Source organism: Colobus angolensis, unplaced genomic scaffold (genome assembly GCF_000951035.1).
Source record: "Colobus angolensis palliatus isolate OR3802 unplaced genomic scaffold, Cang.pa_1.0 Scaffold235, whole genome shotgun sequence".
Lineage (NCBI taxonomy): Eukaryota > Metazoa > Chordata > Mammalia > Primates > Cercopithecidae > Colobus > Colobus angolensis.
Window position 1 is genome coordinate 4,967,222 of NW_012115544.1, and position 27,560 is coordinate 4,994,781.

At 41.1% G+C, this 27,560-nt stretch overlaps 2 protein-coding genes across 2 annotated transcripts in view; one reads left to right on the plus strand and one right to left on the minus strand.

The window, feature by feature from the left end:
- Positions 1-27,128, plus strand: part of NAA15 (N(alpha)-acetyltransferase 15, NatA auxiliary subunit) — a 95,880-nt gene extending 68,752 nt beyond the window's left edge. Inside the window, exons 18-19 of the mRNA XM_011944650.1 lie at positions 12,439-12,531; positions 26,835-27,128. The gene's annotated coding sequence lies outside the window, so the exon portion shown is untranslated. The remainder of the gene's footprint in view (positions 1-12,438; positions 12,532-26,834) is intronic.
- Positions 17,696-18,359, minus strand: LOC105513706 (acyl carrier protein, mitochondrial-like). Its single transcript, XM_011944649.1, has one exon. The coding sequence runs from the start codon at positions 18,335-18,337 to the stop codon at positions 17,867-17,869; it is 471 nt and encodes a 156-aa protein (XP_011800039.1). The 5' UTR covers positions 18,338-18,359; the 3' UTR covers positions 17,696-17,866.
- Positions 27,129-27,560: the final 432 nt, after the last annotated feature.

The following is a 27,560-nucleotide window of genomic DNA, read 5'->3' on the forward strand; positions in this document are numbered from 1 at the left end:
CCATGTTGGCCAGGCTGGTCTCAAACTCCTGACATCAGGTGATCCACCTGCCTTGGCATCCCAAAGTGTTGGGATTATGGGTGTGAGCCACCATGCCCAGCCAGGAATACTTTATAATTCTTTCCTAGATACTAACAGGTCAAATTTGCCTTTTTTATTTTTTAGTAGTCATGCCTTGGGAGATATTGTGGGTTCAGTTCCAGACCACTACAATAAAGTAAATGTTTCAATAATGTGAATATCACATTAAAGCAAGTCATTACAATTTTTTTGGTTTCCCAATGCATATAAAAGTTATGGTTATACCTATATCATAGTCTGTTAATTGTGTGATCATATTATGTCTAATAAAACATTGTACATAGCTTAATTTTTTTTTTTTCTTTTTTTGAGACGGAGTTTTGCTCTTGTTGCCCAGGCTGGAGTGCAATGGTGTGATCTCGGCTCGACACAACCTCTGCCTTCCGCCTTCTGGGTTCAAGCGATTCTCCCACCTCAGCCTCTCTAGTAGCTGGGATTACAGGCGTGTGCCACCACGCCCAGCTAATTTTGTACTTTTAGTGGAGACAAGGTTTCTCCATATTGGTCAGGCTGGTCTAGAACTCCCGACCTCAGGTGATCTGCCCACCTCGGCTTCCCAAAGTGTTGGGATTACAGGCATGAGCCACTGTCCCCGGCCTTAAAAATATTTTATTGCTAAAAAATGCTGATGATTGTCTGAGCCCTCAGCAAGTCACCTTTTTGCTGGTGGAGGGTCTTGTCTCTAGGCTAATGACTGCTGACCAGGGTGGTGGTTGCTAAAGGTTGGGGTGGCTGTAGCAATTAATATAAAACAATAAAGTTTGCTGCATTGATTGACGACTCCTTTTATGAAGGAATCTGTAGTATGTGGTGCTGTTTGATAGCTTTTTACCTGCAGTAGAACTTTCAAAATGAGAGTCAATCCTCCCAAACACTGCCACTGCTTTATCAACTAAGTTTATGTAATATTCTAAATCCTTTGTCATTTCAACAGTGTTCACAGCATCTTCACCAAGAGTAAATTTCATCTCAAGAAACCACTTTCTTTGTTCATCGTAAGAAGTAACTCTACTAAAAGTTTCATCATGAGATTGCAGCAATTCATTTGCATCTTTACGCTCCGCTTCTTTAGTTTTTTTGAGACAGAGTATTGCTCTGTCACCCTGGCTGGAGTGTAGTCATGCGATCTTGGCTCACTCCAACCCTCCACCTCCCAGGTTCAAGTGATTCTCGTGCCTCAGCCTCCCAAGTAGCTGGGATTACAGGCATGTGCCACCATGCCTGGCTAATTTTTATAGTTTTAGTAGAGATAGGGTTTTGCCCTGTTGACCAGGTTGGTCTCAAACTCCTGGCTTCAAAGTGATCCTCCCACCTCAGCCTCCCAAAGTGCTGGGACTACAGGCGTGAGCCACCAGGCCCGTGCATGCTTCACTTCTAGTTCTAGTTTTCTCTTTCTCTTGTTTTTTTAACTAATACAGGGTCTCGCTCTGTTACCCAGGCTGGAGTGAGTGGCACTATCTTGGCTCAGTGCAACCTCCGCCTTCTGGGCTCAAGTGATTCTCCCACCTCAGCCTCTCAAGACTTAAGCCTACAGGCGCATGCCACTACACCTGGCTAACTTCTGTATTTTTAGTAAAGACAAGATTTCGCCATGTTGCCCAGGCTGGTCTTGAACTTCTGAGCTCAAACGATCCTCCCGCCTTGGCCTCCCAAAGTGCTGGAGTTACAGGCATGAGCCACCACGTCTGGCCTTTCTTTTTTCTTTTTGAGATAGGGTCGTGCTCTGTCCCCAGGCTGGAGTACAGTGGCACCATCACAGCTCACTGCAGCCTCTACCTCATGGGCTCAAGTGATCTTCCCACTTTAGCCTCTCAAGTAGCTAGGACTCCAGGTATACACCACCAATCCTGGCTAATTCTTTGCATTTTTTGTAGAGACAGGGTTTCACTCTAGGCTCGTCTCAAACTCCTGGCCTCAAGCGATCTGCCCGCTTTAGCCTCCCAAAGTGCTGGGATTATAGGCTTGAGCTATCACACCCGGCCTAATTCTAGTTATCTTGTAATTTCTACCACATCTGCAGTTACTTCCTCCATTGAAGTCTTGAACCCTTAAAAGTCATCTATGGGGATTGGAAACAACTTCTAAACTCCAGTAAATGATATTTTGCCCTTCTCCCATGAATCATGGATGTTCTTAATAATATCTAGAATAGTGAATCCTTTCCAGAAAGTTTTCAATTTACTTTGCATAGATCCATCAGAGAAATCACTATTGATGGCAGCAATAGCCTTACAATATGCATTTCTTATAAGACTTGAAAGTTGAAATTGCCCCATAGTCTATGGGCTATAGAATGGACATTGTGTTAGCACGCATGAAAACAGCACGTGTCTCCTTGTACATCTCCGTCAGAGCTCTTGGGATACGAGATGATTGTTAATTAGCAGCAATATTTTGAAAGGAGTCTTTTTGCGCAGTAGATCTCAATGGTGGGCTTAAAATATTCAGTAAATCATGCGGTAAACAGATGTGCTGTCTTCCAGGCTTTGTCCCATTTATAGAGGACAGGCAGAGTAGATTTAGCATAATTCTTAAGGGCCCTAGGATTTTCAGAATGGCAAATACACATTGGCTTCAATATAAAGTTACCAGCAGCATTAGCTTCTAACAAGTCAGCCTGTTCCTGGAAGCTTTGAAGCCATGCATTGACTTCTCTGTAGCGGTGAAAGTCTAAAAGGTCGCTTTTTCCAATAAAAGGCTTGTTACATCTACATTGAAAATCTGTTACTGAGTATAGCCACCTTTAACAATGGTCTTAGCTGGATCTGGATAAATTCCTGCAGCTTCTACATCAGTACTTTCTGCTTTACCTTGCACTTTTATTTATGGAGATGACTTCTTTCTTTAAACCTCATAAACCAACCTCTACTAGCTTCAAACTTCTGTAACTTCCTTGCCTCTCAGACTTCATAGAATTGAAGTTAGAACCTGCTCTAGATTAGGCTTTGGCCTAAGGGAATGTTGTGGCTGGTTTGATTTTCTATCCAGACCACTAAAATTTTCTCCATATCAGCAGTAAGGTTTTCTTAGGTGTTCACTGGAATAACACTTCTAATTTCCTTCAAGAATTAATGGTTTGGCACAAGAGCCTAGCTTTTTTAGCCTGTCTTGGCTTTTGACATGCCTCTTCATTAAGCTTAACCATTTCTAGCTTTTGATTTACAATGAGAGATGTGCAAGTCTTCCTTTAACTTGAACACTGGGAGGCCATTGCAGGGTGGTGAATTGGCCTGATTTCAGTATTGTGTCTCAGGGAATAGGGAGATTTGAGGAGAGGGAGAAAGATGGGATGGCCGGTTGGTAGAGCACACACACCATTTATTAAGTTCACTGATGTTATATAGGTACAGTTTGTGGTGCCCACAAACGGTCAAAATAGTAACATCGAAGATCACTGACCACAGATCACTATAACAGAAATAATAATAATAAAAAATTTGAAATATTGCAGGAATTACCAAAATGTGACACGGGGACAAAATGAGCACATGACTTTGGGATGGCGTTAACAGACTTGTTTGACGGAGGGTTGCCATAAACCTTTAATTTGTAAAAAATGCAGTATCTGCAAAGTACAGTAAAGCAAAATGCAATAAAATGAGGTATGCCTGTGTTTATGCTTGCTAGTACTTGATACTATTTTACCTTTCCCACAGTCGAGAAAACCACCTATCTGCCACTGTTTTGACATTCAGTGAAACCTTTAGTAGTGTTAACAAACTTGGCAAACTTCATAATGTCTCCATCCATCCAGTAGTTATTGAGTGCCTACTATCTCTAGGTGCTATGCTTCACACTGGGGGAACATGACATTGTCCTTGCTCCCACATTTTTCACAAGCTCCTAAAGGAGACAGACAAGAAGTGAATGCAACAGCAGTATCTTAACTCCTGGGAGTCCGCACTCATTTCTGTTTGGATAGGCTAGGAAGAGCTTCAGAGAATGTTGAATTTAGGTATGTGAAACAGAACAGTGTATTCAGGGGCTTTATGTAGCCTAGTGTGAATAGAATCTGAAAAATGAGACTGGGGCTCAGATTAAAGAATTAGGTGATTTAGGGGCCAGGCGCAGTGGCTCATGCCTGTAATCCCAGCACTTTGGGAGGCTGGAGGCGGGCAGATCATGAGGTCAGGAGATTGAGACCATCCTGGCTAACACGGTGAAAGATACAAAAAATTAGCCGGGTGTGGTGGTGAGCGCCTGTAGTCCCAGCTACTGGGGAGGCTGAGGCAGGAGAATGGTGTGAACCCGGGAGGCGGAGCTTGCAATGAGCTGAGATCGTGCCACTGCACTCCAGCCTGGGTGACAGAGCGAGACTCCATCTCAAAAAAAAAAAAAAAAGTGATTTACTTAAAAGGTCGGATTTAGTTTTCTGTAAGCAAATGACAGTTACTGAATTAAAGGGCTGTAAGGGCTGGATGCAATGGCTCACGCCTGTAATCCCAGCACTTTGGGAGGCCGAGGCAAGTTGATCCCTTAAGCCCAGGAGTTCAGGACCAGCCTGGGCAACATGGTGAAACTCCATCTCCCATCTCTACTAAAAGGACAAAAAATTAGCCAGGTTTAGTGGTGTGTGCCTACAGGCCCAGCTACTCAAGAGGCTGAGGTTGGAGGATCACCTGAGCCCAGGAAATTGAGGCTGCAGTGAGCTGTGGGTGCCCATGCACTCCAGCCTGGGTGACAAGAAATGAAACCCTGCCAACCAAAAAACAAACCAAAAATGTGTTTGAAATAATTCTGCTAGTAATGTGATGGTGGGGGAAGGGGAGCAAGATTGGAGGCAGCAAGACTAATCAATACTTAATAGTTGAGCTAATAAATAATAACTATCAGTATCATTCACTGAGCTCTTACTATGTGCCAGGCAAACATTCTACATTTGTTAGCACATTTAATCCTTGGAAAAAAACCACGAGGTAGGTATTGTTGCCCTTTAAAGGAAAACTGAGGGTCAAAGAAGTTAGGTTTGTAACTGCCAAAGGTCACACAGGTTATAAGTGACAAAATCTGGATTCATACCTAGGTGTGTCTAACTCCAAAACTGCTTGCTTCTAAAAACTGGACAATCTAGGTAGCCTCAGGCAAGAAATGGTAAGGATAACAATAGTAAATACGGAGAGAAAAGCAAGAATACAAGGGATGTTAAGGTGGGACAGATCAGCTGACTCCAGGGGGAAAACGGTGGTGAATGGAGAAGGGATAGTTAACAATGATGTCCAGGGTTCTGACTTAAAATGTTTTGTTTTTGAACAGAGTAAGAATTGGGTAGAACAAATTGAGGGAAGAAGAGAGATCCATTTCAGACATGAATTTTAGGAGCTTATAAAATCTCTAAGTGAAGTTGTCTAGTAGGCAGCTAGGTGTGGGTAAAGAATGAGTTGTGTGTATTATGGCCTGAGCAAGAGTACTCAGAAGGAACAAAGATGGTGACTCTGGCAAATACCAACAGTGGGTAGAGGAAGAAGCTAGCAAGAGATCAAGGGATTGTAGTCAAAATGCTAAGAGAAGTAGAAGATAACAGTGTTGAGCAACCAAAGTGTTTCAAGCCTTCAAAATTAAGATGAGATAATTAACACCTACCAAGTTGTTAACAGTTTAAAAGTCTGAATATCAAATATTGATGAGGATGTTGTAAAACAACACAGCAATTCTCGGGCACTGTCTCTTCAGGAGTATACATTGGTGTAATTGTTATGAGGGCTGTTGGCAGTATTCATTTAGTAAAATGAAACATGCATATCCTGTGAACCAGTAATTCCACTCAGGTATATGCCCTGTAAACATTCCCCACACATTTGCCAGAATGGCGTGTGCAAGAATGTTCAGTGCAGCATTGTTCATAATAAAATCTGGAAATAAAATGTCAACGTAAGAATGGATACATTGTGCTATGTTCACCTAATGTGCAATTAATAAGTTAGCATTACCTTCCAAAACAGTGGTACTGCCCAAAGGCAAGTTAAATGGCATTATATTATATATCCTTTATATAAATTTTTAAAAATGCAAAACAATACTAAATATGGTTTATAAATATATTCACCTAAAGTAAAACGTTAAAAACAGGCTTGGGAATTATAAACAAAATTCAGAGCAATGGTTCTCTTTAAAGGAGGGAGGGACACATTAGTGGCTTTACCTCTATAATCTTATTTCTTAAACATTTGAGGCAAGTGTGGCAAAATTTTAAGATTTGTTCTTTGTTAATTTGGGGTCTGTTTGGGATTCTTTTTAAGTTAAATTTTGCACTCCCCAATGACAGTGTGGGTGAACAGTAATGGATAATACGAATTCACTCAGAAAGCAGGGAAACTATAATTGAACCAAATAATGACTTGGTTTCTATACATTCCCAAAAGGTCAAGGGTACTTTTACTGATTTATCAAGAATGGCCAGAAAATGAAAAAAGAGTTTAAAAAAGTATGGGGGAGGGTTTACTAGGATGTGTAACATAATTTGTCAGGAGGAAAAGAGGCTCAAATAATATCTAAAACATTACTGCCCTTTGTAATTTCCAAGGTGGTCATATGTAGGTATTATTATTCTTTCCTTATAGACACTTGTCTCAGAAATGTTCAATAACTTGTTAAAGGGTGTGCAGATAGCAGTAGAGAGAGCCAGGTCAAAGGATCCATTTATATATACACACACATATATACACATATATATACACACACACACACACACACACATACACACACACACACACGTATACATACATATATACACACACACTAGTTTTTCCCTGTTGCTCCTTCTGTTATCAGCTGGTGGTTCAAGGTCACTGAACTGTAAATGTTAGAGCAGGAACTTGAAGCCCGTTGTTAGTTTCAAGGCAAAGTAAACTGCACTATGTTCCTGGATCCTATTATTTTGCCTAGGGAACTATAAGTGAAGTTAAATGTGCTTATGCTATTTAGGACTTCCTTAGAAGAAAAGAATGTTGAGATTTTAAATATCAGTATTTTAAAAATTATGTATTACACAGTGTTTATCCACTTTGATATATACATCATACTTTATGTTGGCACTGCTTTGTGTTTCAAACTTAACTTTTCTTCATAACCCCCTGTTAGGCTGGCATTTAGATTTCCTCTTACATTAGGGAGGTAGTTCTTTAAGATGGTGAATGTAAGTGCCTAAGATCACTTACCAAATCTATGAATTAGAAATTACAATCCCTGTATCTCTTAAGTGAAGTACAGTGTCCTACAAAATAAACTATTCCAGTGAATAATATGCCAGTAAGTAACTAAGAGCTGTCTGTTATACATGTATTCATTATTAGAGATTGCTGGGTTATCTTCCTAAAGTATAATTAGAAACCAAGAAAGTAGGATAGATCTGCATGTAACTTTACCCAACTACAATGTTATACTCAGGCCAAAGATCAACTCCTCAGTAAGATGAGGGAAAACATTGTTGCAAACTATTATAAACCCACAAATTTTAATGTTTATTCAATTTTGCAATTAGCAAGTCCTTTGTCAAGTTAGCATAGTTTCCACAGAGTAGTGAGAATAGAAGCCAGGCATATGAGTTGAACAGTAAGTGAGAGGTGAAGATAGAGACAGCCAGAGAATAAACTTTTCCAAAAAGCTTTAAATAAGATGGTAAGGAGAGGTGGAGGGGAGAAACCAGGAGGAGATACCATAAAAAGAGGGGTCATGATATTTGAGAGGTTTGAGGATGATTGTATTTGAATGAAAGAAACTAGTACAGAAGGAGGGAGAAAATTGATGGAGTCAGGTCCCAAAGACACAGGAAAGGTGGTCCTTGAAAAACACACCTTAGGCCAGGCGCGGTGGCTCACGCCTGTAATCCCAGCACTTTGGGAGGCCGAGGCAGGCGGATGACCTGAGGTCAGGAATTCAAGACCAGCCTGATCAACATGGAGAAACCCCATCTGTACTAAAAATACAGAATTAGCCAGGCATGGTGGTGGATGCCTGTAATCCCAGCCACTCAGGAGATTGAGGCAGGAGAATCCCTTGAAGCCGGGAGGCGGAGGTTGCAGTGAGCCAAGATCACACCAATGCACTCCAGCCTAGGCAACAAGAGCCAAACTCCATCTCAAAACACACACACACACACAAATTAGCCGGGTGTGGTGGCAGGCGCCTGTAATCCCATCTACTTAGGAGGCTGAAGCAGGAGAATTGCTTGAGCCCGGGAGGTGGAGGCTAGAGTGAGCCGAGATCATGCCACTGCACTCCAGCATGGGCAACGGAATGAGACTCCATCTCAAAAAAAAAGAAAGAAAAACACACCTTCAGACCTTTTCTCAAAACTAGAAGGAAGTAAGGGAATAGTTATAAGTTTGTAGATGTGAACAGAGAGATTTATATTAGATGTTCTCCAAATTTTTTGTGAAGTAGGAAGTGATAGGTGATATTATTTATGAAGTAGGAGGGGGGAAAAGGTTAGTTTGGAGGTTTGAAGAGAATAGAGATGGTTTGGAATAGAGCTGATGAAAGACAAAAACATTAATGAACAGGGTTAACCATGGAACTGAATTTGGAAATCATGAAAGTATGGTGATTTTGTGATTGTTTCTAGCATCTCATCTGAATGGCTTACAGGGCCAGGTAGATTACAGGACTGATCCAGAATTGTGATTTGGATAACGGATGTAGGAGAAAGACAAGGATAGAAATTGAGAGCATTTGTGCCAGGCAGGATACAGAAATGTGAGTTGGAAGAGATATACCAGGGATGGAAAAATATGGAGGGTAATTGAAAGCACTGACGAGGCCAGGCATGGTGGCTCATGCTGTAATGCCAACACTTTGGAAGGCTGAGGCAAAAAGACTGCTTGAGCTCAAGAAAGAGTTTGAGACAAGCCTGGGCAACATGGGGATAAATAACACAAAAATTAGCCAAGTGTGGTGGTTAGCGCCTGTAGTCCCAGCTACTCAGGAGGCTGAGATGGGAGGATGGCTTGAACCCAGGAGGCGAATGTTGCAGTGAGCCGAGATTGGGCCACTGCACTCCAGCTTGGATGACAGAGCAAGACCCCTGTCTCGAAAAAAAAGAAAAGAAAAGAAAAGCACTGGAGCAGATCATATGACCAATTTAAGAGATCCAGGCCAGACACAGAAGGAAGCAGGATCAAGAATAAACTGGAAGAAGAGGTGACATTATAGGAATGGAGGTCTCAATGGGGTTAATGATCAGGCGCACTGTGGGTAATATGAATAGGAGCATAAGGGTATGAAAATCACCCAGAACCACTCCATAACGAAGTGGGGAGTGTGACCAAGGGAATGAGGTTGAACTGGCGTTGGAACCGTGAAGGTTGGATGTTCAACCGACATTCCACACGAATGTTGAAATCCCCTAGGAAATGATTAAATGAATTTGGGGTTTAAAGGAATAACACAATGTAGGTATTAGGGACAAAGCAAGGTAAAGGGTGACAAAATTGAATGGAATGAACTTCAAAGGAATTAAAGTTTTTAAAAGCGCTGAGAATAAAGGTGGGTTTATTTATAATAGAATAGGTTGTCAAAGCCCATACTTGAAAGGTTGGAGGGAGGGCATTGTGTGTTGGGATGCTATCCAGTACAGTTTGGAGACAAGAAATGAGAGGGAGCTGCCTTGTGAGCAGTGACCAAGCATAATCAGAATGAAAAGTTTAGATGGTACTAAAGTTTCTCAGCTTTTGGCCAAGTTATTTTGAGCAAAACTGAGAAGCTGAAGGTCGCAGGCAGTGTTTGGCCTATCTTTGTGAGGGTGTCTTAGATCCATGGTGTAGTGGTAATTGCTGGCTCCTTGCAAGAGCTGCTGTGCAAAATGGTAACTGGTAGCGTTTTGCTTAGTCTACATGAACTTCCTTATGGTTTAGGACATGCAACCATTCACTTGCTATACTTTCTGGCATACATGGCATGTAACTCCAGGAGACAGAACCCAAGGATTTTCTCCATAGGACTTTACTGTGTTTAGCATAAGGATCACTATCTGTGCCTTATATAAGATGCAATCCCTTTTTTCATTTTTCGTTAAAGATAGATTTCATTCACCAGTCTGTCGTAGAGAATATGATATAGTAGAAAAAAAAAGCATGGACTCATACAGAACCAGGTCTGAATCCTGGAAGCTTCTTGAACAATTCACTTAAGTTTTCTGAGTCTTAATACATCCCGAGTATAATAGACTAATAGACCTTATATATAAAGTGCCTGGAACACAGAAAGTACTCAATGAATTTTTCCTATCATTAGTTATTAAATAAAAGTCTTAGGAAAGACTATCTGCCAAGCACTGTTGTAAGTCCTGGGAATCCAAATATGAGTATCACATGATTCTTGCCCTAAGATCCTTACAGTTTAGTAGAAGGAGAGAGAAAGATAAGTATATACAATGACATAACAAACGCCTTGGTAGATGCATAGATGGAAAACAGTGGGAGCCCAAGCGGCAACAGTAAGTTCTGCTTGCTGGCCTGAGGTGGAGTGAGAAGGTAGGGAGCCTCCGTAACTATTCCTTCTCAATTTTCTCTGCTCTTCTTCCTTCCACTCTATGTGCGTATCTATTTTAAGTCTAGGCACATTTCCTGAAATAGACTCAGTGTGCCTTATGTCTACCCCAGTGTGTCAGTGATAATGTATGTGCTGAAGCGTCCAGATCTCTATAGTGAGCATCACACCATATATTCAGTTGTCAAATAGATGTTTGTTCTTAGATACATCATGAGTGCCTCCAGCTCGACAGGAGTAAAAATGAATTTTATTATCTCAAAACCTGCTCCTCCACTTTTTGGACACCACCATGCACTCAGTTGTCAAGTCAGAAACATGGAAGTCATCTTTGGTGTTTCCGTCTTCCTAATTCTCCACAGTTGGCTTTTAGCAAGTCCCATTTATTATATCTGCAGAACATCTTTCAAAGCCTCCAACTTCTCTCCATTTCCATGGTTATAATCCTAGCTTAGTACCATCATCTCTTGCTTAAATTACTCTAACAACCTCTCTCGATGCTCTAATCTTATCTCCTTTTAATCCATTCTCCATACTAAAACCAGAATATTATTTCTAACATACAAATCTAACTACTTCATTTCCTTGCTTAAGATTTTTCAAAAAGTTCAAAGCTTTCCATTGCTTCTAGAATAAAATAGCTTATAGGACACTGCAGAATCTCATCTCCTTTATCCACTGTTTTCAGTTTAGATAAAATTCCCACTAATTTTCCCCAAACCTTTACCTCCTGCTGGTGCTTGCTGGCGCTCACATATTTTCTGCACTTTTGCTCTCGTAGCCCCCACTGCACTGTATTCAAACGCTTAGTTGTATGTTTCCCTGACTAGACTCATCTCTGTAGGGCAGAGATCAAGCAGGTTGTTTTATTTTTGTTTTGCTTTTGAGTGTGAGTGTGAGTGTGTGTGTGTGTAACATGGAAAAGCCTTGAGCATGAGGTAGTCACAGGATATATAATCACCTGCCTGGGTTGAGGCATATAATTACCAGGGGCAGCATGGACTGCACTATGGCAGTCACGTTCACACTCCTATAAAGGAGATGTAATTGGTTAGGGGCTTCTGTGTGTTCCTTCTAAGTCTACAAAAAAGAGAAATAGAACATTATCAAGAATGTTTCAACAGTATACTCAGTATTCAACTACTAGATGGCAATGTCGTCTCTACAGTTTACATCTAAATGAACAAGTTGATTAGGTTTACTCTCAGTGGGTTGCCTATTTTTACATTATTGCATGAGGTAGTGTATTAATCCATTCTCATACTGCTATAAAGAATATCGACACTGGGTAATGTATAAGAAAAGAGGTTTAATTGGCTTACGTTCTGCAGGCCGTACAGAAAGTATGGCAGCATCTGCTTCTGGGGAGGCCTCAGAGAACTTTGAATCATGGTAGAAGGCAAAGGGGGAGCAAGGCATCTCACATGGTAGGAGCAGGAGCAAGACAGAAGGGGGAGGTGCCACACACTTTTAAAACGACCAGATCTCATGAGCATTCATCATCGCGACAACAGCGCCAGGGGGCGATGGTGTTAAACCATGAGAAACCACCCCCATGATCCAATCATCTCCCACCAGGCCCCACCTCCAGCATTGAGGATTACATTTCAACATAAGATTTGGATAAGGACAGAGATCCAAACCATATCAGGTAGCAGGACTGTTTGTTCTATTTTTTACTTATAATCTCAAACGTTCCCTAATTATAAAAATTGAATTATTTATTTTAGAGATAGGATCTCACTTTGTCACATAGGTTGAAGTGAAGCGTTGTGCAGTTCGAACTCCAGGCCTCAGCCTCCTGAGCAGCTAGTACTACAGGTGAGTGAGTGCCACTACACTTGGATAAATGTTTTATTTTAAAATTTTTTGTAGAGATGTGGTCTTGCTGTGTTGCCCAAGCTGATCTTCAACTCCTGGCCTCAAGGGATCCTCCTGCTTCAGCCTCCCAAAGCATTGGGCTTACAGGTGTGAGCCAACATGCCCTCTAATCTATTAATCTCTAATAAAAAGTTGAGCAATTTCAATATTAGGAATAAAATAATCATTTTGCCTTATGCAGGCTAGTCATTTAACTATGATAGTTTATAGGTAATCATATACATACTTTTGTCTTAATCACCATGATTATCTTATATGTCCTGGAAATTAAGACACATGTGTCTCTGATCTTATTAAAACCTTATACTGATCTTTTAGATTCAACATAAGATGGTTTAAAAGACAAAGGTGATGTCTCTCAAAGAGAAGTTGTTTTTTTTTTAAACAGCTTTATAGGGGCAGAATTTCCATAAAATAAGCCGTTCATATTTAAAATATACCACTGACACGTACACAGTTGTGACTTCATCCTCACAATCAAAGTAGTAAATGTATCCATCACCCCAAAAGGTTTCCTCATGCCTCTCTGTAATGCCTCCCTCCTAGCCTTCCTAGTACCTGCCCTCAGTTTTCTGTATGTGTAGATTAGTTTGCATTTCCTAGAGTCTTATATAAATGAGATCATATAGAATTTACCTTTTTCTGGGTCTGGTTTCTCTCAGCACAATTACTTTGAGATTCATCTGTGTTGCTGCATGTATCAATGGTTAATTCCTTTTGATTTCTGAGTAGTATCCTCTAGTGTTGTAGAAAAACCAATTCTGAGCTTCCTCCTGCTAGTGGAAGAAATTACAATTTGGGACTTCTGTCTCTTAAACATTTAAATGAGACTTTCTGACCAACATAGGCTGATATTAATCTATATTAATATTGTGCCTGTGTGTGCTTTCATTGTTGCTAATGAAAATTTCAGGGTTAACTCTACAAATTATGTGGTCAAAAGGATCACACAGAGGCTGTTTGTTAAAAATACATTCTTTGAAAGACAAAAGAAAGGGCTACTTTCATTGTCGTACAGTATCTTTCCCAAGTGGAATATCAGCATTATCATAAAGACTGGAAACCGGCTTTCCATCCACCTGTAAACAAACAAGAACCGGGTTATTCCTAATCCTTTCCCATGCAAAGCCTTTTCTTGTACCTCTCACTCTGGCTGAAATATTATTTCCTCTCTTATCAACTGAGCAAATTCTGCCCATTCTTTAAGGATTTTCTCAGCTGGATATAAGTTCTTTCTTCTCTGATCTTTCATAACACATTCCATCTTTCTTTTAGTCATATGTAGTATTATCTTTTTTTTTTTTTTTTTTTTTTGAGACAGAGTCTCGCTCTGTCACCCGGGCTGGAGTGCAGTGGCCGGATCTCAGCTCACTTCAAGCTCCGCCTCCCGGGTTCACGCCATTCTCCTGCCTCAGCCTCCAGAGTAACTGGGACTACAGGCGCCCGCCACCTCGCCCGGCTAGTTTTTTTTTTTTTTGTATTTTTTTAGTAGAGACGGAAGTTCACCATGTTAGCCAGGATGGTCTAGATCTCCTGACCTTGTGATCCACCCGTCTCGGCCTCCCAAAGTGCTAGGATTACAGGCTTGAGCCACCGTGCCCGGCCATATGTAGTATTATCTTAACCTTTTTTGAGTATTTGTCTTATTTTTATATTATTATAAGCTCTTTAAGGGCAAAGTGTCTGCCAAATACATAGTAGGTACTCAAATATTTGCTGCATGAGTAAATAAACCTACCAATAAGAAGCAAGAAAGTTATAGTTCCATTTTTAGCCTACATGAGAACAGTGACAACATTTCAAAAGGAGCATATCCATTGAACACTTGAATACATTTGGAGCCACAGGAGCTTTACATAAAGCCCCTAACCAACATTAAAAATAAGAGGATGAGAGAATTTTTTTACCTGTACTAGGCTAGGTACAGGGATGGGAAGTAAATGATTATATTGTTATATTGCATACTGGCTGGATTCATTTTATATTGAATGATTTTCCTTTTTCATCTTAGATACCCCTGCCATATCAAAAGTACCTATTCTAGTACTTAGGCCACAAACGTGGAATGTGGTGGAGCACAGTATCATGGTAAAACCCAGGGCAAATTTGAGCCAGGTGAACAAGAGCACAAAGGAGTGAGGGTGTTTATGAAAAGTTGGATCATGAAACCTGGATGATGCATCTAGGCTGATTTAAGGAAGGAAGTGGCAGAGGAGGGCTTTTAGTAAGAAAATGGATGAGCTAAAGGAATGGAAGAGATTGAAATTTAGGATTTAAGAGGTGATAAACCACCTGGCTTGTAACAAACTTAGATTTAGCTATAGAATAGACCAAAGAACAGAATAAAGTTGTGACAAACCACCTAATAGTGGCAAACTTAGGTATAGCCATAGAACAGACCAAGTGCAATGTGTTAAAGGGTATCAGATTGAGAGGATTGAAGGAAATGGAGACTAGGGCTGTGCACATGGACAGTAAAGTCATCTCAGATGATGATGGGACCATAAACCAGAGAGAAGAATAACTAGTAGCTTAGTAGATGTCAGTAACAAGCAGTAGAGAGATGGATTGTTGAAAATAAAAGCTTGAGGCTGGGCGTGGTGGCTCACGCCTGTAATATCAGCACTTTAGGAGGCCGAGGTGGGCAGATCATCTGAGGTCAGGAGTTTGAGACCAGCCTGGCCAACACAGCAAAACCCCGTCTCTACTAAAAATACAAAAATTAGCCGGGTGTGGTGGCAGGGTGTCTGTAATCCCAGCGACTCGGGAGGCTGAGGCTGGAGAATAGCTTGAACCTAGGAGGCGGAGGTTGCAGTGAGCCAAGATCACGCCATTGTACTTCAGCCTGGGTGACAAGAGCGAAACTCCATCTCAAATAAATAAATAAATAAAAATAAAAGCTTGAATGGAGAGGGTTTTCTACAAGGGTGAGACAAATTCACAACTTCCACCCAAGATAGCAGTAGGAAGATAATTTTTCTAATGGAAAACAGGTTTCTATTTTAGGCCAGAGATGGAAAGAATATTCTGTTAAAAGGATGAAAATATGACTAGGCACAGTGGCTCATGCCTATAATCCCAGCACTTTGGAAGGCTGAGGCAAGTGGATTGCTTGAGTTCGAGACCAGCCTGGCCAACATGGTAAAACCCTGTCTCTACTGAAAATACAAAAATTAGCCAGGTGTGGTGGTGCACACCTGTAGTCCCAGCTACTTGGGAAGCTGAGAATCACTTGAACCTGGGAGGCAGAAGTTGCAGTGAGCCGAGATGGTGCCACTGCACTCTAGTCTTGGTGACAGAGTGGGACTCTGTCTCCAAAAAAAATAAATAAATAAAAATAAAAATAAAAATAAAGCAACAAAAAAAGGATGAAAATATAGGTGAGTTTGTTTTGAATAGGCTGGAGTTCCAGAAAGCCCAGGAAAAAGGAGAGCAGTAAGCAGAGGGTTTGGGAGAACTTGCAAAGCTCTCTGGGAGAGGAGAGCCACCTGGAGAGGCTTGTATTTGGAGAAGTGAGGAATATGATAGGTAACTGAAGATTAACTGGCCTTAGAGATCTCATGGAATTCATATGAAAAGATGTTTCAGGACTGGTCCAGGCAGAGGCATCAGAATTGTGAGGAAGAGAACAGTTGGCAAGTAGGTCTGGGATGCATTTCTTTCTGCCCTAGCTGGTATAAGAGACATAATGCTATTAGCAACCTTTGTTTAAGGGTTTTTCATTTACTCAGCATATAGTGATTGAGCATCTCTTCTATGCCAGGCACTGTGCTAGATTCTGGGAATAGAGTTACAATGGTAATAGACATACAGCCCTTCCCAAAGGAAACATATAGTGTGGGGTATAGACCAGTGAACAGATAACTATAATATTTTGTATTCTGATGGGGGAGTTCAGGGTGTAATGGGAATGTGGGCAGTGAGGGTGGGACATATACCCAGATTTAGAAAGAGTGAGGAATGCTTCTTGGAGGAAGTATTGAGTAAACTGGCGCCTAAAGTATTAGTATGAATTAGTCAGTTGAGGAGAGGGTCAAAGACCAAGGGAAAAGAAAGTAGAGTGTTTCAGGCAGACAGCAGTGTGAACAGCATGTGCAAAATCCTGGAGGTAAGAGAAAGAAAGGCTGAGACATTGAAAGAAACCTGTTTTCTATCTTACAGGTTGTTGTGCGACTTAGCCCCTAGAATAGTGGCTGGCATAGAATCAATGCTGAGAAATATCAGAAATTATTACTATGCCTGGACCATAGTATTGAGGGTGAGTGGGGGCCGGGTGCAGTGGCTCACACCTCTAATCCCAGCACTTTGGGAGGCTGAGGCGGGAGTTTGAGACCAGCCTGACCAACATGGAGAAACCCCATTTCTACTAAAAATACAAAATTAGCCGGGCATGGTGTCAGGCGCCTGTAATCCCAGCTACTTGGGAGGCTGAGGCAGGAGAAGCGCTTGAACCTGGGAGGCGGAGGTTGTGGTGAGCCGAGATTGCACTATTGCACTCCAGCCTGGGCAACAAAAGCGAAACTCTGTCTCAAAAACAAGCAAAAAAACCCAAAAAACAAAACCACCACCACCACCAAAAAACAAACAAACAAACAAACAGAATTGAGGGTGAGTGGGAAAAGAAGGCTACACAAGTAGGCAGAAGGCAAATTATAAAGTCCCATAAACCATGATACTAGGTATTTAGCCTTAATCCAAGTCACTGGCAAACCACTCACAGATTTTAAATAGTGGAATGAATTTCATGCATTTTAGAAAGATGGGCTGAGACTAGTAGCAAGGAGATGAGGCAGAAGATTACTGTAATCATGATCTGAACTAGTTAGAGGCAGTGATGGTAGAGAAACATAGATGGATTTCAGAGCTAAGAAAATTAATTTCCTGGGACTACCATAACAGATTACTAGAAACTTCATGACTTAAAAAAGCAGAATTTATTCTCTTACAGTTTTGGAGGCCAGAAGTCTGAAATCAGGGTGTCAGCGGGGTTGGCAATTCTTGGTGTTCTTTGGCCTGTGGCAGCGTCACTCCAATCTCTCTCTCCAGCCTTATAGGGATCACATGGCATTCTCCCCTGTGTCTGTGTCTCACATCTCCCTCTCCTTTCATGTTTAAGGACACCAGTCATTGGATTTAGAGCCCTCCCTAATCCAGGATAATCACCTCTCAAGATCCTGAATTACATCTATAAAGATCCTAAGATCACATTCATAAGCAGTGGGGGCCAGGACTTTGTTTTTGTTTTGTTTTGTTTTGTTTTATGGATTTATTTTCAAAGAGTAAAACACTTATACAATTTAAATACAAGTCCATCAGAATCACTCTGTCAGAGTCAGCAATGATGCGAAAATGTGTCCTCACTGCCAGACATTCGCCACTATCATCTGAGTCCTCTCTCCCCAAAGCCAAAGGGTCTGATACTTTATTCATATACATCCTTCTTATCTGCAATGTAATCTACAATTTCTTGTGGACACATTAACTTTTCAGCATCTGTATCAGGAATTTCAAACCCAAATTCGTCTTCCCTGGCCATGATAATCTCCACTTGGTCCAAACTGTCTAAGCCCAGGTCTTTCATAAAATGAGAATCTACTGAAAGCTTCTCTGGGTCAATCTTGTCATAGAGTTTCAATACGTAAAGAACACAGTCCCGGATGCCCTCTAACGTCAAAGGGAGCATGTCGCTATACTGGCGGCACAACTGTGTAACTCTACCAGGAACCTGCGCGAACTTTAAGGCCGGCTGCAAAGGCCCGAGCCTCGTCTGGGTCCCCGCGGAGCACGGACCGGTGCTGAGAGGCGGGACCACGGTCTGCATCGGGACCCGGGGCAGCGGCGCAAAGGCCGCGGGCAGGCAGCGGACACAGGCTGAAAGGACACGAGACGCCATAGCTACGCCGACCCAGGATGCACTGCCGGGACTTTGACATATCTTTCTGGGGGGATACAATTCCTCTCACTGTAATAGAATTAATGGAAGCCAACGGTTGGCTAGATGGGGGAAGGGGGCAGAAGGCAAAGGATAAATCAAGGACAATATCCATGTTTTCTACTTGAGCAACTGGATGATGCTACCACTCACTAAAATAAGTAACACTGGCGGAGAATCAAGTTTGGAGATGGAAGAGGGCATCTTTATTTTGAGGTGCTTGTGGAAACCAAGGTAGATATCAAGTAGACACTAGGTCAAATAAGTCACGAGCTTAGTACAGAGAAATGTGAGCTGGGCATCCAGGTTTGGGTGGTAACTAAAGCAATGGATGTGGTAAGGTTGCCAAGGAAGAATCTGGAGAACACGAAGAACTTGTATCAGAATGCTGTGATACACAAAATTTGAGGGAGGGACAGGAAAAGCAGCAATCAGGGAAGATTAAAAAAAACATGAGGGTAATATCTTGGAAGAGCTCAGGAAAGAACTTGTTTAAAGCAGGAGTGAACAGTTTCTATGGGTTTGGAGAAACTAGAATAAAAGAGAAGTGAGGCAATGCAAAGAGTATAAATAAATATTTCAAAAGTTTGTTAAGAGCAGGAGAGACAGAGACTGGCAGCTGGCAGGGGATGCCCAGAGAGAATTTTCTTTTAATTTAAAATGGGAGAGATGTGTGCTTCCCAGAAAACAAAAAATGTAGCTGGGGAGAATCGAATATAGAAGATAGGCAATATTAAGGAATGCTGAGGAGGCAGGACACGGGGGAGACATTATAATCTCAGACAGGAAGAAAAACATCTCTTCTACTTAAAAGGAGGGGGAGGGGGAAAGGATGGCTGTGGAAGCAGGTAAGTTTGCTCACTTACTTATTCAACGAATATTTTTGAATGCCTGGCAGATGTAAACGGTGATGATACAAAGTGAACAAAATAAAATATTGAACCTGTATTTCAGGTGGGAAGCTTACATTTCAGGTGGGACTACATATAGAGTCCGGTGTGGTGGTGTGTGCCTATAGTCCCAGCTACTTGGGAGGCTAAGGTTGGATGATCACTTAAGTCCAAGAGCCTGGGCAACATAGTGAGATTCCTATATGAGGGGAGGGGAGGGGAGGGGAGGAAGGAAGGAAGGAGAGAAAGAAAGAAAAAAGAGAGAAAGGAAAGAAGGAAGGGAGGGAGGGAGGGAGGAAGGAAGGAAAAAAGAAAAGAAAGAAGGAAGTATCTCAATATCAATGTGGGGTAAGTGCTATGAGGAAAATAAGCATAAGGAGAGAAAGAAAGCCTTGCAGGGGTATCTGTTTAAAATGAGGTACCTAGCTTCAGCCTCTCTGAGTTAGAAAATGAGAAAGCAAGGCATTAAAGATCTAGAAAGAGCATTCCAGGCAGAGGGAACAACAGATGTAAAGGCCCCGAGGCAGGAGTATTCTTGGCACCATCAAAGAACAGGAAGGAGGGCTGGGCACGGTGGCTCACGCCTGTAATCCCAACACTTTGGGAGGCCGAGGCAGGTGGATCACCTGAGGTCAGGAGTTCAAGACCAACCTGGCCAACATGGTGAAACCCCATCTCTGCTAAAAATACAAAAAATTAGCCAGGTGCCTGTAATCCCAGTTACTTGGGTGGTTGAGGCAGGAGAATTGCTTGAACCCGGAAGGCAGAGGTTGCAGTGAGCCAAGATCACACCATTGCACCCTAGCCTGGGCAACAAGAGCAAAACTCTATCTCAAAAATAAAAATAAATAAATAAATAAATAAATAACAGCAAGGAGGCCAGTGCTGCTGGAGCAGAGTAAGGTAGCAGGAGAGAGGTTTGAAGTCAGAATGATAGACTGGGGTCAAATCAAATAGATCTAGTAGGATTTGGTAAGGACTTCAGATATTTAGTCTAAAAGTGATAGGGAGCTCTTGGAAGGTTTTGAGCAGAGAAGTGACATGATCTAATTTATAAAAGAATAACTTTGGCTGCTATGTGAACAATAAATGGGAAGCAGCAAGAGTGGAAGTTGGGAGTCCAATTAGGAAGTGACTACAGTTGTATGAAAAATGATGATGGCCTGGACCAGGGAGGTGGTTGTGGAGGAGCAGGAAATCACTGAGTTATGAATCTAGTCTGAAAGCAGAGCTCACAGTATGTATTGAGAGACTGAAAGTGGGGTATGAAAGAAAAAAGCAGAGAACCGCAAATACCTCAGATAGAACACTGGCTAAGATAGAAATGGTTCCTTCAAAGAAATCCTAGCCCATGTGGTTAAGTATATAACGAGGGAGAAGGGAAGGAAATGTGTGTTTGCTAGGTGCCTCTACATCCTAGTTTTATGTGTCATCCCATTAAATTGTCTCCACCACCTTTGGTGATATTATTATCCTTAATTTTATATAATAAAATTAAGTAATTAAAATTTAATGTAATAGTTTCCTCATTACAGCTAACATGTGAATTTTAACTCAAGACTGTCTAACAGTTAAGCTCTTTTTACTAACACTGTTCTCCAAAAAATGTAGCTGAAGAATAGGAAATAACACTCGTATAATACTAGTACAAATAAAAAGATTTATTTTGAAGCAAACTAATACTTGAATAAAAGCACCTTTAATTAGACAATGATATAAAAGTACGTATTCATTTTGGGACCAGTTCTGAATGAGACTTTTGGGGTCTTCAAGGGTTTCACAGGCTAACTGCACTCGTTATTTCAGATTTCTAATTTCCCTTTCAAATGGCAGATTTATCCCTAGTACAACTTTTACACTTACTGACATTGATGCCATTTGTTTTTACTTTTGTAAACTGAGGTAATATATAACATATCCTCTTTACCATTTTAAGTGTACAGTTCAGTGGTAATAAATACACTTATATCCTTTTTCCCCCTTCATCTCCTACTCCATCCCCTCCTTTCTGGCCTCTGGTAACCACCAATGTACTCTATGTCATCATGAAATCCACATTTTTAGCTGCCATGTATGACTGAAAACATGCAATATTTGTCTTTATGTACTTGGCTTATTTAACATAGTGGTCTCCAGTACCATCCATGTTGCTGCAAATGAGAAAGTTTCATTATTTTTTATGGCCGATTAACATTTCATTGTGCATATATACCACACTTTATCCATTCATCCATTGATGGGCACTTAGGTTGATTCTGTATCTTGGCTGTTGTGAACAATGCTGCAATAAACATGGTAGTGCGGGTATCTTTTTGATATACGGATTTTCTTTCTTTTGGATATATACTCAGTAGCGGAATTGCTGGATCATATGGTAATTCAATTTTAGTGTTTTGAAGAACCTCCACTGTTCTTCATAGTGGTTGTACTAGTTAACATTTCTACCAACCATGTACGAGGGTTCTTTTCTCCACATCCTCACTAGCATCTATTGTTATGTTTTTCTAATACAAGCCATTTTAACTGGGGTGAAATAACATGTTTTAATTTGCATTTCTCTAATGATTAGTGATGTTGAGCATTTTTTCATATACCTGTTGGCCATTTTTATGTCATCCTTTGAGAAAAGTCTGTTTGGATCTTTTGTCCACTTTTTTTTTTTTTCTCATAAGACCGAGTCTCGCTCTGTCACCAGGCCAGAGTGCAGTGGCGTGATCTTGGCTCACTGCAACCTCTGCCTCCCGGGTTCAAGTGATTCTCCTGCCTCAGTTTCCCAAGTAGCTGGGACAACAGGTGCATGCCACCATGCCCAGCTAATTTTTCTTTTGTATTTTTAGTAGAGATGGGGTTTCACCATGTTGGCTAGGATGGTCTTGATCTCTTGACCTTGTGATCTGCCTGCCTTGGCCTCCCAAAGTGCTGGGATTATAGGTGTGAGCCACCGCGCCCAGCCTGCCCACTTTTTAAATTATTTGGTTTTTGTTGTTTGTTTTTGGCTTAAATTGTTTAGTCTCTTTAATTCTGGTCATTAATCCCTTGTCAGATGGATAGTTTGAAAACGTTTTCTCCCATTCTGTGGGTTGTCTCCCTAACTCTGTTCAGTGTTTCCTTTGCTGTGCAGAAACTTTTTAGCTTAACGTAATCTCATTTGTCTGTTTTTGCTTTGTTGTCTGTGCTTTTGAGGTCTTATACAAAAAAAAAAATCTTTTGCCCAGACCAAGGTCCTGAAGCACTTCCCCAGTGTGTTCTTCTAGTTTCGTAGTTTCAGGTCTTAGATTTAAGCCTTTAATCCATTTTGATTTGATTTTTGTGTATGGTGAAAGAGAGGAATCTTGTTTCATTCTTCTGCATATAGTTATCTAGCTTTCCCCCACACCATTTATTGAAAAGACCATCCTTTCCTCATTGTATGTTCTTGGCACCTTTGTTAAAGATGAGTTGGTATATCCGGATTCTCTATTCTGTTTCATTGGTCTATATGCCTATTTTTTTTAATGCCAGTACCATGTTGTTTTAGGTATCAGAGCTTTGTAGTAAATTTTGAAGTCTGGTAGTGTGATGCTTCCAGCTTTGTTCTTTCTGCTCAGGGTTGCTTTGGCTATTTGGGGCTTTTATGGTTCCGTATATATTTTAGAATGATGCCCTTTGTGTTTGATCCACAAAAAGGGAGATATCCAGAGCTGAAGAGTTTTCCCTGAGAATTTTGTCAAGAGCTAGAAGAGAAAGGGGAAGAAGCACATGAACAACTGCATATGGTGATACACACTCTTAACTCTGCTATACAGAAACTTAAGGGGTGGGAGGAGGGAGGGTTATAGTGTGGAGCTGGGAACCCAAGGAAGCCTATCCATAGTTCCACATCGCTGATGTAAGATTCTTAGTATATGGACACTTGAACAATTCAATATATTAATAAGTCTAAGTTTCTATCTGGACAAGGATCTTGGGGTAAGGAGCTGGGGGTATTTTCTTTCCTTTTATGTTGTGGGAAGTCAGGGACCCTGGAGAGAGGGACCGGCTGGAGCCGTGGCAGAGGAACATAAATTGTGAAGATTTCATGGACATTTATCAGTTCCCAAATACTTTTATAATTTCTGACGCCTGTCTTACTTTAATATCTTAATTCTGTTATCTTCATAAGCTGAGGATGTATGTCACCTCAGGACCACTGTGATAACTGTGTTAACTGTACAAATTGATTATAAAACATGTGTGTTTGAAAAATATGAAATCAGTGCACCTTGAAAAAGAACAGAATAACAGCGATTTTTAGGGAACAAGGTAAGACAACCACAAGGTCTGACTGCCTGCAGGGTTAGGCAAAAAGAGCCATATTTTTCTTCTTGCAGAGAGCCTATAAATGGACGTGCAAGTAGGAGAGATATCACTAATTATTTTCCTAGCAAGGAATATTAATATTAATACCCTGGGAAAAGAACGTATTCCTGGGGTGAGGTCTATAAATGGCTGCTCTGGGAGTGTCTGTCTTATGCGGTTGAGATAAGGACTGAAATATGCCCTGGTCTCCTGCAGTACCCTCAGGCTTACTGAGATTGGGAAACTCCATCCTGGTAAATTGTTGGTCAGACCAGTTCTCTGCTCTCAAGCCCGTTTTCTGTTAAGATGTTGATCAAGACAATACATGCACTGTTGAACATAGACCCTTATCAGGAGTTCTGCTTTGCCCTTGTCCTGTTTCCTCAGAAGCATGTGATCTTTGTTCTGCTTTTTGCCCTTTGAAGCATGTAATCTTTGTACATACTCCTTGTTTGTACACCCCCACCCCTTTTGAAATCCTTAACAAAAACTTGCCGGTTTTGAGGCTTGGGTGGGCATCATGGTCCTACCGATATGTGATGTCACGCCTGGCAGCCCAGCTGTAAAATTCCTCTCTTTGTATTCTTTCTCTTTATTTCTCAGCTGGCCAACAGTTATGGAAAATAGAAAGAACCTACACTGAAACATTGGGGGCAGGTTCCCTGATACTCATACTTCTCTCAGTAAACGTTTATACTGTCTTTACTGTCTTTTCCTCCCCTCCCTCCCTCCCTCCCTCGCTCTCCTTCCTTCCTTCCTTCCAGACAAGGGTCTTGGGGTATTTTGTTTCCTTATACTTCTCTCAGTAAATCAATCTTTCCTTCCTTCTTTTTTTTTTTTTTTTTTGAGACAGTCTCACTCTATCCCCTGGCTGGAGTGCAGTGGTGCGATCTCGGCTCACTGCAACCTCCACCTCCTGGGTTCAAGTGATTCTCATGCCTCAGCCTCCCAAGTAGCTGGAATTACTTTAGTAGAGATGGGGTTTTGCCAGGCTGGCCTTGAACTCCTGACCTCAGGTGATCCACCTGCCTTGGTCTCCCAAAGTTCTGGGATTATAGGCATAAGCCACCACACCTGGCCTATACTGTCTTTTCATCCATGAGAAACATAACACAAAGACTGGGCATATGCTAAGAGTTGCCACCAAAATACTGAAGAAAGGGACAAGGAAAGGGCAAGGGCACTTAGTGGAAGGGGCAGGAGCAATTAATGGACTAAGAAGGTATAGTACAGAAGGTTCAGGAGAGGGAGATAAAACTCAGAATGACTGGCTATATCCCAAGTATACAGCTTTGGGTAAGTTGCTTACTTTTTCTGAGCCTCAGGATCCTCATCTGGTAAGTAGGGATAAGTGAGAGTAAAAATAGGACCAACCTCATAGGCTCCTGTGACAATAAAATGATATAATTCATTTGAAGTACTTAGCAAAACGGCTCAACAAATGTTTGCTACTAACAGTGCAACTTTAGACAAGTGGCTTAAAGTCTTTCCCCTTTATTTCTTCAGCTACAAAATGATGGATAGAACCAGGTGATACTGAAGATTTCTTTATAACTTTATATAATTATGACGCTATGTGCATTGTACTCAAGGTGGTAGAAAAGAAATTAGAAACCTCCCTTGGTTGCCACCAGGTGGCAGTAATGAGGTGTTTAAGTACCATCCCATTTTGGGGAAAGCTTATCATTTTTTTCAGTGTACAGATGCAGAACTATTGTTAACATTTTGACATATAATCTCCCATCTAGGTTTTTTCTTCACAGGTATATGTCAATTTTTATTTTACAAAAATGTGGATACTATTAGACATCTGTTTTGTAATCAGCTTTTAAAAAAACATAATATATGGCAATCACCTTCCATATCAATTAATGTAGTTCTACAACATCATGCTTAAGAGCCCTGAGGTGTTCCACAGGAATGTGTTTAAACCATACTTTGTTAAAACCATCCTCTACTTGTCAAACAATCAATGTTTTTAATTGGTTTGGCATTATAACATTATAGACAAAGTTTCAATAAACATCTTTGCCATATACTATCTAATTATTTCTCAGGGAAATGTTCCAGAAGTGGAATGTCTGGGCAAAAGGTATGTACTTAAAAAAAAAAACTTTTAATATATACCATCCATTTGTCTTTTCCTATATAGGGTTTTGTGTCTAATAGAGCAAGGTCCCTTATCAATGCCTTTATTCAAAATATGAATTGACTATTCTGAAGCATTTATTCTTCATGGTGAAATTTACAATCATTTTGTCAAATTTGCCCCTTCCTTTCCTCCAAAAATTCCACTGGAATTTTTATCCAATTTATAGATTAACTTGAAGAGATTCCACTGGAATTTTTATCCAATTTATAGATTAACTTGAAGAGAGTTTACATTATTACAATATTGTGTCTTTCCATCCAGCAGCATGGTACTCTCCTCCATTCATCCCTTTCCTCTGTCGGTAAAATTTGGGTATTATTTACCATTTAGTTTACTTCTGAATATTTTATATTTTTTATTACTACTACTGAGTTGGTTTTTGTTTTGTTTTGTTTTGTTTTGAGACAGGGTCTCACTCTGTAGCCCAGGCTGGAGTGCAGTGGCACAATGTCGACTCACTGCAACCTTTGCCACCTGAGTTCAAGTGATTCTCCTGCCTCAGCCTCCCAAGTAGTTGGGATTACAGGCGCATGCCACTACACCCAGCTAATTTTTGTATTTTTAGTAAAGACAGGGTTTCACCTTGATTGCCAGGCTGATCTTGAGCTCCTGACCTCAGATGTTCCGCCCGCCTCAGCCTCCCAAAGTGCTGGGATTACAGGCATGAGCCACCATGCCCAGCAGAATCACTGATTTTTTAATTGGTCACATTACTAGACTTGCTTAATGGTTCTAATATTCTTCAGTTTATCTATTCATCCACTCTACAAATATTTATTGAGTGTGTACAATGTGCCAAATGCTATTCAGGGTCCTGGAAATAGCAGTAAAAAATCTGTTCTCCAGGTCTTTATATCCTACTGAGAGGAAATACTAAACAGAGAAATATAGGAAAGGTGGTGATAAGTGCTAAGGAAGTGGTGGTGGGGAAAAGCATAGAAAGGAGGATGGAAAGTGACCAGGAAAGATACTCTTTCAGATAGTGTATTAAAATAAGCCCCCTCTGATGAGTTGAAGTTTGAGGAGACACCTAAAGTGATATTGCTTTTCTTAGGTTTTCCTGGTAGATATTTATTTATATCACTATGCTCTTTCCCAGTCACAGCAGGATTTCCAAGCTCCTGGAGATTGCCTGTCCCATGGCAGCAACACCAAAGACTTAAGACTGTAAAGAAAGCCTCTAAAATTCCCAGTGTTCCTGGATTTAAATAACACATCCAGAGTTCCTCCCAGATGTCACAACTCCAACTGGATTTTAGAGGCACACAGAGCTGAGTGTGATCCTGGTAAATCTACCCCCGACCCCGTCACAATATCCACCTGCTTTATAAACTGTCTAAGAGAACAATTCCAAGAGATTATACTAACACACCACAAACTGCTTAAAAGAACAATCCCAAGAGATATAATGAGACCTTCTTTTTTTGAAAAATAGAAATAACCCTGTCATACCTCATTTGCCTACCTGAGTCTTTTAAAGTCCATTGTACAGAATTGTAACACCATCATGCTTTGCTCTAATCTAGCCTAATTTCCCATTCCTTTCTTTTCTTTTCTTTTTTTTTTGAGACAGAGTCTTGCTCTGTCGCCCACGCTGAAGTGCAGTGGTGTAATCTTGTCTCACTGCAACCTCTTCCACCCGGGTTCAAGCAATTCTCCTGCCTCAGCCTCCCAAGTAGCTGGGATTACAGGCATGAGCCACCACACCCAGCTAATTTTTGTATTTTAGTAGAGATGGGGTTTCACCATGTTGGCCAGGCTGGTCTCGAACTCCTCACCTCAGGTGATCTGCCTGACTCGACCTCCCAAGGTGCTGGGATTACAG